Here is a 12,483-nt window from a genome sequence, read left to right on the forward strand (position 1 = left end):
GTTTCCAAACCAGTAATGGATGACAGATGCTTACACAGATTGAGAGAAGCGTGGTAGGAGGGATGAGGTATTGGCTATACTACAGGGTGTGCCTGCTGACTTCTGTGTGTGAGGGTCTTAAATTGCTCTGGTTTTGTTAATTGCGAATACTGGTGGTTTATTAATGCTTTGTACACCATTACGCAGCTGGAGACTAGAACTGCTCCATCCTGCAGCATCTGCCATTCCTGCAGTACAGCTGCTTCTGCTTTTGCAACAGACAATCTTTCCACAGTATGTCAACACAATTTATTACATGCTTTTACACAACACTAAACTAGGTTTTATACAGTTTATCCTTGTTACTGAGCAGTGACACTTGTACTCGGATCTTTATGCTCATACCCACGGAATGTGTTCGCTTTGGCCTAAAAAGAAAAGAGGAGGAAAAAGAAAAATCACTACCTTGCTGCAGCTTACTGCTTTCCCGTTTTCCAATGCACCACTGCATTTTATTCTGAATTATTGTCTCCAGTAACAGAATAGTTGGATTTGGCAATACTGAAAGATCTCACCAAAAAAGGTAAGATGACAAAAACAGCTACACCGGGTGAGGCATTTTCATGTGGGGCTGTGTAACACACACCCACCCCCACATGGGGTGGGGAGGTGTTTAATTCCGCTGGTGCCGAGTCCCAGCGCAGAGGCCAGAAACTTCTGGACGTTCCGGTGGCAGGGAGGCCGTGTGGGATGCAGGTCGCAGGTAGGTGCGCTGCTTTAAGCTGCTGCAAGAGCTTATCCCTGGCCTGATTAAAAATCCAGAGCCGCAGGGCTGTAAGGCACTGGGGGTGGGGGTTGCCCTCCCTGCTGCAGCTGGGGGGGGCCAGGACTTTGGGGAGCAGTGACCACCACCCCCCCCCACACTTTCAGAAGGGAATTCATGGAAGTGTTACAAGTTGGCCAGGGCCTTCCAGAAAGGTCACAGGACACTTCTTTCCTGGTACAAACATTCCGCTGCAGGGTTGCAGACCCTTCTTTTGCAGCAGGGGGGGCTTTCTTGTGTTTTCAGGAAGGAGTGTGACCTGATGATGTTTCAGCAGCAAAAACTGCCAGGCCATGCTGTGCCCGCCTCTGCAGGAGGGCCACCTCCATCCTGCTGGCACCCAACACAGCCTGCAGGTTTTTTTTGTACATGTCAAGGAGATAGATACCCACACTTTCTGTGCAAGGAAAAAAAGCAAAAACTGCCCCACTACAGGACACGCCTCCCCCCCCCCCAAGTTAACATTGTGAAAAACATTACAACCTGTTTGCATTGAAACCATGCTGACTACCCCACTTAGCCAGGCTCCTGGCCTGCTTTTGAAAGAGTGGATGGATTAAAAAAGAAAAAAAAATAACCTGAAGAATGTTACTTTGTCACACTCTGTTCTCTGTAATTGTAAGTAACATTCCCTCAGCCAAAAGACCAATTACTGTTAATCCACAGCTGTGGAAAATGTTTCCTCTTCTGTGCTAGGGAATACAATCCCCTCAGAACCTTTAATCAATCACAAGCACAGAGTTTTAAAAGGAGGAAAAGAAAAAAAAAAAAAAAAAAAAGCTCTCTTGCACACACCAAGTCTCAGCTGTGAAAGGGTAAGTTGCGGCGTAGCTGTGCAGCATCTGGGCAGCGCTGCAATCTCTGCTGGCTCTGGCTGCAACCTCAGAAAGGAGCCGCTGCCCCTTTGCTACAGGACTTTGGTCCCGTGGACTCTGGATTCACAAGGCGGAGGGTCCAGGCCCGACCTCAGATGAGCTGCGATGATCCCCTTTAGCCACTCTAAATTTTACCCTTTAAGCTAGCTGAAATCCCAAGTATCAGAAATAGTAGGCCTGAAGTGCATGTTGCTAAAAATGGAAGAGGAACAACAGAGAAGAAGGATGCACTTACCATATCTGAGACCGTGCCACTGTCACTAGCAGCTCTCTTTCGCCTTTGGATGTTCATTCAGGAATAGTTCAATGGCACCGTACTCTGGGGAACAATGTGAGAGGTGGTCTGTGTTCAGCAACTTGCATGTGTTACTTTTTTCTTTGCGCAAAGCCAATGTCACGATAGGGTAATTTGGAAATTGACATTTACGATCCTTTTGCACAGGATGTTAACAGTAGTGTAACAAGTTGTGCCAAACTAGCAGAGGAGCTGAGTCTTGGCATTGTAAGACCCCCTCCTCGTTACTTACGCAGCTGTGACCCCTCCTTAGCCATTGCAGCGACTGCGTCCTCATGGCTCTCAAAATGCACGTCCACTTCTCCTGTGGCATCTCCATGGGAGTTGTATTCTACCATAATCCTTGTGGGCTTCAGCGGAGCAAAAAACTGAAATGGAGAAAAACAAAAGAGAGTTTGGTGAGAAAGAAACAACAGAACAGTAACGCACCCTATTAGTGAGAAAATTGATGGTTTTACTCATAAAGCCTGTCCAGCTATGGGGGAGTCTGAGCTCCCGAGTAGCAAAAGGCTCCCCTTCTCTGTCTGGGTTAAACTGAGGCACACCCAAGTCACCCGTCCCATGGTGCGCAGCCTCCCACCCTCCGTGAGCTCCTGGCAGAGTAATTCTTGACAGGAACAAAAATCCTCACACAGCACACGTGTTCTGTACACATCAAGTCATTAAGTACAGGTACATTTGCTCTGCAATGCTGTATACTACTAAAAATGAAGTAAAATTGATACTAAGAAGGGTCTGAAATTCATTTTTGTACAATCAGCTACTCTGAAATCTAGCTAAGATTATAAATGACTACTTGAGTCAAAAAGACAGATGCTAAGACAGCCCAGCAAGCTTTAATCCATTCTTATTTATGGAGACGAGCATATCACAATTGTGCCCACGAGGCCACAGCTGCCCTGGGGAGCCTGTAACCCTGAGCAAGCCCAAGTGTCCAAACGCATTCAGCCTGAAGCCAGGCAGCACTGAGGATTAACACAGATAAAAATGTGAAGTCACATCAGCTGTAACCATTAATCAAGGGTTTGCATCAGTAATGACAACTGAATTTCATTCATAGTGCTAACTGTTACTCACATTTATTATGTCTTGGGCACTAGCTTGGGCAGGAAAACCCCTCATGTGGACAAAGTGCAGTGGTGATGAGATGTTACCAGATTCTACCACCTGCCTGGAGCTCTCTGCTCCTTCCCTGCATAATTCTGTGGAATGGAAGAAAAAAAAAAAAACTAATTAATGCTTGCAATTATCACCTCCCTCACGTGACAGCTGTAGATAGCTGGGGTCACGCTCACAGCACACAATCAGGGTAAAATGAAGGGGCCTCAACGAACACGCATGACAGGGAGGGACTCACTATTTTCTCTTTCAGCATCGGAGCCTCCCATGTCGCTGAATCCCCTTTCTTCAAAGATGGATTCTGGTTCTCTTCTTACTTTGGGGTAGGTCACCACCTGCCTGTCATAAGGCACATGCCTTTGCATGTGATGCTTTCTGCTTACATACACTTCTATATATCTAGAATTCAAAGGAAAAGATTACATGGCACATCTTACACCTCCGCAGAGAACTCAAGGTTTTGAGAAAGTACCTTCAGGACGTTCTCCTCCCTCAGCTCTGCTCACACACTGGGTGTGAGAGCCACGGTATGGCATGCAACAGTTTTGAAGAATTAATTCACTGAAATTGCACACTTATGTTTATGAAAGTCCTTTTCAACTTGCAGTGACAGCCACTCTCCTGTATAAACCCACATATTGTGAGACAGATGACCAGCCTGGTCTGGACAAAGCCTTTAGTTTACAGCCTTACACAAAGTTCTTGTAGAAATAATACCAATCACTTTCAAGCCAAAATTCTGTTTTGTTGCAAAAATACAGGTTTACCTCCTCTGAAACATGTTTTCCATTTCTTTCAGTAGTATGCATCCTTTTGAGCAGCCCTGTATCTGAGGCTGTTTTCCCCTCACTGCACCTCTGCAAATTGCACTTTCCAATTTCTACAAACCCCAAATTAAAAAAAAAAAAAAAAAACCAACCCCAAAACAGATTACTGGAATAGGCAGGCCCACAAGATGCACAGGGTCATATTAAAGACTTCACTGGAGATGTAAGATTTTACATATGGCTATGAAATTGATGGGATAAAATGTAAAAAGATATGTGTGAAAGTTGTGGATATAACACACCAATATGGATGTCGTGCAACATTAAGGGACTCTAGCAAGATCCCACTTACACCACAGAAAGAAAAAAAAAAAAACAAACCTTTATTCACAGGTTTAGTCAAAGTATAAAATTATAATGCCTTATGTTTCTAGCTACCTGCCCCAGAACCCCTTAACTCAGAGCTGCCTGTGCTAATCTTTCACAGAGCTGGCAACAGTACCAGCTGGGCCTCTCACAAATTTAACTAGCAGTGTTGTATTAGGTGATTTCCACAGCACTGAAGGAATAAAGTGGGTGTCCTCACGGACATCCAAGTGAGGAGGCTTCCCTCTGTGCCTGAAGAGAGCAGCCAGGGTAAGGGAAGTAACCCCACATACAGGCTGACAGAGCTTACAGCTCAGCCCCCACGAACCCACGCTCAGCACTGTGCACAGCTGAAAGCCATTTCTGGATAAAATTGACAGCCAAGGAAGAATGAACCACAGCAAGTTGACAGCAGTTTTGGAAACCACTCAATTTCTTGGCTAATCACACAGAAACAGAGGTATATGAGCTCAGGTGGGTGAGTCAGATTGGCTCTTGTTCAATTGTGACAAAGAAAAATTCAATGGCAGATTGAGAATTAATTAATCTCTACCGGAGGGTAGGGAAGTGTGTTAGTTATTTCAATTATTGGGCACACCTACAGAGCAGCTGTTTTCTTTTAATATGGGGGGACAAACACAAGGACATGTAGATTGGGAACAGGAAGTAAGGCAACAAAAGATGGGAAGTAGGTGTTGTGTGGGAGAAGTGGTAAGGTTTGGTGAAGTCTTTTGTTATCTGGTGTTCAGAAAAAGAACTTGGTGGCTTATTAAAGAAAAAAACAGAAATCTCAGCAGGGTAAAATCAACGTTGGTTGTTTGGGGTTTTTTTTTCCCTCCTGAGTGCAACTCTGGAGGTATTTAAAAGCCATGTGCTCAGGGGCATGGTTTAGTGAGGTACTTGGCACTGTTTAGGTCAGAAGCAGTTGATGATCTTAAAGGTCTTTTCCAACCTAAATGATTCTATGTTTCTGGGAAAAAGTGGTAAATGTTCCTGATTGAGAAAAGAGAGGCTGTTGCGAGGTAAGTGTGTGGCATAGGGCTCAGTGCTCCGGAAGAAAATGGTTAAACATGGATTCCTGAGGAAGGAGGACAGCCTAGGTGGATGTGGTTACCAAAGAGGCGGACAATTGTATGGGGCTGGCCAGCAGTCAACATCGGGAATGGATTCAAGCCAGAGCTGAGTGGTAAGCTGTGCTTTGTACAACACGCTCGCCAAGTGGACACACTGACCGTGCCTGATATGGGGCTGAAGGGAAGGGCGAGGGTTGCCAAAATTGCGGAAAGCACCAGGGAACCTGGTCTGTGGGAGGCGCAGGATCCCTGAGCACTTGTGACCGGGCAGGTGGTGTCTATCTGGTGTTCCTGCTCTGAATGTTATCACCCCATTTTTGTTGGGATGAGACTGCCTTCAGGAATACTTAAAAAGATCTGAGACTTTTTCCGAGAGGCCCAAATTCCCCCAAGCTACAAGTGCATAAGGTGCCTCTGCAGTGGACAGAAGCCTGCAAAAGCCTTCATCTTTTTTTCTCCAGTTTTGTCAAGGTTCTAAAGAAAACATCACCAGAGGAGGTAACACTTGGATTACGGAGTATTTCAGAGGCTCCTATTAAAAAGCCAAAATGTTTTAAGCCACAAAGTTAGTCTGACACCACAATGAGAAAGGTTTAGCTATGATTTCTACTGAAATTTCAGTCTAAAGTCGGAGTTCTATGTGTTACGGGTAATACAGGCAGAAGCTTCCTTACAAATAATGTGAGTAAGCCTAAAATCAGCTGTTTCACCTGGTAAGAAGCAAGCGGAAAATCACACAGCATGCTTCATACCATGTTCTTCTACCCTTGTGAATCCCAGTGAAGTACCTACCTACTTCCCATATATTCCTTGTGTCGTAACAGGGCTTTAGCTGCCATGTCAGGAGCTGCGAACTGCACAAAAGCTTCTCCTGTTCTTCTTTCTCCCCGGTAAATGAAAGCTATGTCAGTTATTTTCAAACCTATAGAAGGGTAGGGAGAAAAAGGCATTTACATTGTCAGGAACTTCTGCGACAGCTCAGAGAGACATCTTTTTCCTTACTCCTCTGTTTTTTGACAAGCTAACCAGACAGTTAAATAGTTCTGAAAAAACTGCTCATGCTGGCCTACGTACCTTTTTTTTAAACTTTTTTTTTTAAACTCCAATTTATTTGCTTTAAGTTACTTTTCACAGAAGGCTTAACTGCCAATAATGAATCGACTTGAGGCTTCAAGTAACTATTAAAATAATAATTGGATCCAAGTTCTAGACAACAAGCACAAACGGTCTTGAAATTTTCTCTTATTGTTACGGTAATTTTTTCGCATCCCTTTAAAACCCAGGTCAAATTCACTGAACTTCTATTTTTGTGCTCTATAGTATCTTATTGGGGAGCCTGTAATCTAGTAAATAGTTATATCTGACAGGATACAGAGCGCACACAAGGTTGGGCTGCTACACTTTTTCTTTTTTTTCATGAACGCTTTTGTGTACCTCTTTGCACCTTGTTACTTTCTCAAAGGGTCTCCCTAAGCTGCTGAAGAAATGGAAATACTTGCTCCACAATGCTGCCCTAGTCATCTCATTATGATAACTCTGCTACTAGAGTAGCAGCTACTAGATGCTTTTAAACATATTGGGCTATTGGTTATCAACTGAAAAATGTACTAGCTGTGGCCTTTGCTTTTGGCACGATGGTGGTTATTATGAGCCTTAGTGCTACAGGACTCCGTGCACGCCTACCTGGAGTGGAAGAAGTTCGGGGGGGAAAAACTGGTTTTAGTTTAGTCTACAACTTAAGCTTTACCTAAGGAACTGTCAATTTATTTTGCAAAACCTAGAAAAGCTTCCTTTCTAATGAATGCAGGCAGCAACCACCTGGATTGCTCTAGCACTGAGGGTGGGACATGAGCTTGCGCACACACACTGTGCAGTACTTGCTCAGCTGAGAACTGGTGCAGGTAACTTTCTCAACCACGAACAAACCAGTAACAAAAAAAAAAAAAACTAACCCCTGCTGTTAACAGTTTTAACTGGTATATGTGATCTAACTGTCATGATGACACAGATGTGAATACCCATACTGTGTTCACTTGTACTGTAACTATCATAGAGGCATTTTTGCCCGTCTTAACGCTGCCAAATTATGCACTGGTAGCACTCCAATTACAGATAATAGGATTTAGGTTCCTCTCTTTCCTTCCACTGACCCCCAAAAAGAGTGCTACAAGCACTGATCCTAGGTTAGACACGGAGAAAGTCAAAGGTGCAAGAAAACCTTGCGGCCAAAAGCTTGTTTATGAAGCTTTAGTTGCTTCTAGCTGTAGGGGGACATCAACTCCTTATACTGTTCAAGGCTGTATGTGCTTTTGCTTTTCTTGCTTAGAGGAACAACAGCCTATCTAAGCATCACCTTCAAGAAGTAAACACCTTGTAACTGAAGAGCACGGATTAGGCTGAGTTACCTGAGAAAAAATCTGCAATATCCTCCTCAGTGGAGCTGAATGGAAGGCCTCTGAGTAGTACAACTCCATCATTTATGGCTTGTGACTCATCCCGCAGAGTTTGTAGTAAGCCCTCTACATCACTATCGTGTACTTCAAAAACTGCAAGGCAAACAGGCACAAAACATATTTTCCCTCATGGTACACAGAAGGTGACGCTCTGCAGTCATTCTTCTAAGGCAGACTCCTTCTCCCCTGCAAACTTCATAATGTTTCTTCCCCCACCCCGTACTCTTTGGTCCTGCAATGGTGCCCCTCGCTGCACAAGCCACTTGGCTTTTCCTGTCCAGCCTCTAAAGTTTTGGCTTAATGGTGCCTTGTTGGCTAATTTGTTGCTCTGTTCTACATCTTGCAGGTCTCCATGCTGCCCCCTTTGCACCAGCCCGCTTCATTATTCAAGCAGTTCTTATTCACTTCATCATGAGTTTTCTTCCAAAGTTAACTTCTGCTGTTTGAAACCCACCTTTCACGTAGCGTGGGCCCATATACCTCAGGTGCTTTTCCAAGGCTCTCTGGACATCAGCTTTTGACTCCAGCTCGATCAAGGCATCCCCCCTGCGTCTCCCATCCCTGTTTAAGAGGAAGTGTATGCCGTTCTCACCGTTTCGAATTCTACAGCCTAGAAATCAAGGAACACACGATACAGAAACATACGCAACTGCATCAAACATGGGGTTCTTTTGATCGCAGATGAAAACGGAATATTCTGCATAGAGCTATCCCCCTCAGCAGTGCAAAACACTGACTTCAAGCAAAGGGTAAGAAACCCCTATTTCTAACCTTAACTCTTAACACACAATGCTTATCACAGGTAAGAAACTCATTTGATATCCATTAGCTTCCACAGATGTGTAACTGGGTAATGTACATTCTCAAATTGTTGGTAGACTTGTTTCTGAGTTATCTGAAATCAAGAACAAATGCCACAGCCTTTCAGTCTCTATAGCTATACTCTGCCTGCTCTACGTTCCTTTCCCCTAGGACTTCACACTGACTTAATTTAGTTCGGCAGGTTATTAAACCATTTAAAAACTTGGATCAGACAGTCTAGTCTACTCTGGAAAGATGCATCATTATATTACAGTATGGGGGGATCAGCCCTGCAAAGGTATGCACAAGCCTATTAAGTAGGCTCAGAAAGTGACACTGACGTTTAAACTAGTAAGTAAAAACCACTCCAGTTTGTTTAAAAGAGGGGAGTTAGGGAAAAAGCCGACCATAATGATCTTTAAAGGAACCACTTTGAACTGGAGTGCCTTCACTGTGGATACACCGACTAAGAAGGGAAAGACTCGCTCAGTTTAATGTCAAATGCCGTAAGGTTGAGTTTTTGTCGTTGCCTAGCAGTTTGGAAGTTGATTATTTGTTTAGTATGTGTAAATCGTGAATAATTTTGCAGCGATATTAAAAACTCATCTTTCTCTTGCTAGCGGTCTTTACATCTTCTTTCTGTTAACTAATCATTAACTACAGGGTTCAGTAACGGCACACCGAACGGTTAAGCAGGAAAATTAAGTCCCGTACTATCGAAAAAGGTAAGCACGTCTTCCTCGGTGCAGGAGAAGGGGAATCCTTGCGCCCTGATGAGGAAGACATTGTCGCTTTCTGCCTTGGGTGAGTCGGGTTCCTGCTCTGCGAGGTGACCTTCCTGGGACGGCGCATCTGTGACCTGTCACCGAAAAGAAACGAAAAAGCCCCACACACCGCCCCGAATTAAAAAGTGGAAGCGCGCAGCTTTCCGCAGCGGTACCTTCAGCTCTTTTAGGCCGGTGCAATGCTAACGCGGCCTTGCGCGGCGGGGGGGGGGGGGGGGGGAGGCAGAGGACGGCGAGGAGCCGGGACGAAGCCACCCGCCTCCCCGCCGGCGGGGGATGAGGGTGCGGGGCCCCCGCCGCCCCTCCGGCCGCTGTCCTCCGGCCCCGCCGTAGCGGGGCGGCCCGATGCCGGCGCAAGGTCGCAGGCCGCGGCCGCGATCCCCGTCCTTCCTTCCCGCCCAGCTGCGGCCCGGCGGGGTCCCCTCCGTCTCCCCCCCCAACCCCGGGCCGCCTGCCGCCGCCATTTTAGGCTTGCGTCCCCGCCGGCTCCTACCTGGCTGTAGCCGCGGACGGCAGCGCAGAGCGGAGGGAGAGCCCGCGGCGCGCCCGGCCCCGGCCCGAGGGGGACGGCGGCGGCGGCTGTGAGGAGGCCGCGGGCGGGCGGCGGGCGCAAGCAGGGCGGTAGCGGCGGGCGGCGGCCGAGCAGCAGGGCGGACAGGCCGCGACGGGCTGCGGCGGCGGCGGCCATGGGCGACGGGCGGGGGCTCCGCCTCCCCTTCCCAGGAGGCGCCGGCGGTGCCGGGGGCTCCGCGGCCCCGGGAAAGGGCTCGGCTGCGGGGCCCTTGGGGCTGGGAGGGTCGGGGGGAAGCCGGGGGTGCCCGCCGCTTCGCGGTCTGCGGGCGGGCGGCCGCTACTCACCCCCTTGTCCGGGCGGCGGGGGCGGCTGCTGCTGCTGCTGCTTGTTCTCGAGTCGGAGAGCTGCAGGCGGGAAAGGAGGAGGCGAAGCGGTGTCCCCAGCCAGGGGGGAGGCGGCGGGGCTGTGGTGCCGAGGAGGGGGCGGTCGGGCTCTGCGGGGAGCGGGGCGTTAGGGGGAACGCGGGGGAGCTGCCGCAGGTGGCGAGGGAAGCGTGGTTCAGGGACCCGCGGCGAGTTATGGGTGGCTTACGCTCGGTTAGACTTTCTGCCGCCACTAACGTTCTTACATACACGTGTGTAATTTTGATTTATCAAACGAAACACGAAGGGAAAAAACCCACAGTGTGGTTGCAACGTCAAGTTTTAAGTCAGGCTTAAGCACGACAACCCTTTTACACCCCTTCCCTGTAGACTTTTAGCATAGAGCTGATTTTCTCCCCCTCGCTGCCATCCTAGCTTGGCAGTCTTACATAGCAGAGGCAGGCAGTACCGGCTGAACCTGTTTGCAAGGACGATCTGATGGTAAAACAGTCCTGCTGTTACTGCCGCATCCAAGAGGGATGCGGGGGAAAGAGCCGGCATCGGCTTCTTGTAAGCGCACACGTGGGGAAAGTAGGTCATGCTGAACCCAGAAGAAAGATCTTTAGGATCAAGCAAAGTGAGCAGGAAGAGAAAAGCCAAAAAAACCACCCCAACAGTGGAGGAAGCCAAGGGAAACTGCGGAGGCTCAGACCCAGGGTGTTTTGGCAGGTATCTGAGCGGTTGTTCACAGCGAGGGTGTGCCAGGCCGTCCTGGCATGTGGACCCCAGCGTCAGGAAGATGGTGACAGCCACGACAGGGAGGATTTTTCTCTTCTGTCCGGCATCCTGTAGTTCTAGTCTTGGGATCACCGAGTAAGAGTTGCAGTCTCAAGCCATTGGAAACTACCACTCAAAATACGGCCTTGGGTTTTGCAACAGAAGTCTTTCAGCTTGTAGTACTGCCAACCCATTAATTTCTCAGAAGCCTTCGATGCTTCTTATCACTGTTTTGAAAGTGTTAGCAGGCTACTTCAAGTCATCTCGTTGCTGGCTTTTGCTTTTATAAACTATTTACTGTAACAAACTTTCATATGACAGACTATTACCTTGATAATAGCACAGTCTCTTGGCAATAGCACTCTCAGCTCTTTTGAATTTTCAAGGTAAATCATGTATTACGTGCATTTTCAAAAGAATGTTGACCTCAGTGCTCAAGCGGTTCACATTCCAGTTTGTCATAGTCTACATGTCAGGTTTCTCTTCAAAACCTTCTTTAAATAAGCAAGCAAATTTTATAGGAGCAAAAAATTAAGATAACTATAGGAATTCATCTTGAACACTTATCTTTATCTAGGTTGGCTTGCATGCTTTAAGTTTAATTGAATAAACAGATCCCTGAATCATACGGACCAAGGGAATGTGGTGTGCATTCCTCTCTTGTGAACCAAGCAGGGTGCAAGGAAGAGTCTCTTTAAGAGATGCACGTCTTCCACCCATTGTTCCTTCAATATATTTGCTTCCCAAGCACAGGAAAAAATGTCCCACTGCTGTTTGTCTTGTGGCTTGTCAGTGTGTGCGAATTACCTTTAGAGGGCACCATTTTGTCGGGCACCTGTTGGCACTGAAGTTTTCCAGGAATCTCCAACCTTCCTTAGCAAACGTGAGAGATCAAAGCCTCTGCACCTATGATCAGAACAAGAAAAAAAAAATCATCCTAGGACAATAGAATTTGCATTTATTCACTCGACAGAACTGGTGTTGAACGAAGTCTACTTATGAGAGGAAATCTGTTACCTAAAGTAAAAATAAAAAAACTGAGGAGATGGCCCTCTATACGGCTGTTGACCAAGAAGCTAGATTTATCTACATTGGAAGATGCCTTCTGCAATACCTAATGTTAAACGGGTTGTTGTTAAGAATAATTAATACCAGCTATTCTTTACCTTGATCAGAGGAAAAAGGAAAATCTTCTGACTTGGTACTAAAACAAATGCTCATCTTACATTGGGAAACATTACTTATCACTCTCCGTAATCTGTCATCAAGAAAAATTGACCTTACATTCTGTTGTGGTATTTTCCAAAATTATTCATTTAGCTTTAAGTTACTCGAACAGTGAGGCTTCCACCATCTTCTATGAAAGAGGAGCCTATTAACACACTTGCTCATCTGCAACTATCTCAGCGTTCAGCAGCAGATAGTGCACTTAGCCTGAGCGAGCCCACCAACTCTGGAAAACAGGAGAGCATAGTTTGCATGGGAAAATTTAAG

General features: G+C 46.7%; 1 protein-coding gene across 2 annotated transcripts; it reads right to left on the minus strand.

Annotated features, from left to right (window-relative positions):
* Window positions 1-265: 265 nt before the first annotated feature.
* On the minus strand, window positions 266-10,134 carry GRSF1 (G-rich RNA sequence binding factor 1). 2 transcript variants are annotated; one of them, XM_030021890.2, is made up of 10 exons: window positions 9,830-10,134; window positions 9,266-9,410; window positions 8,205-8,360; window positions 7,703-7,843; window positions 6,090-6,219; window positions 3,330-3,490; window positions 3,050-3,174; window positions 2,205-2,340; window positions 1,918-1,996; window positions 266-407 (listed from the first exon to the last, which is right to left on the minus strand). In XM_030021890.2, the coding sequence occupies exons 1-9, from the start codon at window positions 10,022-10,024 to the stop codon at window positions 1,938-1,940; spliced, it is 1,248 nt and encodes a 415-aa protein (XP_029877750.1). In that variant the 5' UTR covers window positions 10,025-10,134; the 3' UTR covers window positions 266-407; window positions 1,918-1,937. The 2 variants fall into 2 exon arrangements, with proteins under 2 accessions (XP_029877750.1, XP_029877743.1); XM_030021883.2 differs by having other exon boundaries at window positions 1,913-1,996; window positions 9,830-10,132.
* Between the last annotated feature and the right edge of the window lie 2,349 nt (window positions 10,135-12,483).

Source organism: Aquila chrysaetos, chromosome 1 (assembly GCF_900496995.4).
Source record: "Aquila chrysaetos chrysaetos chromosome 1, bAquChr1.4, whole genome shotgun sequence".
NCBI lineage: Eukaryota > Metazoa > Chordata > Aves > Accipitriformes > Accipitridae > Aquila > Aquila chrysaetos.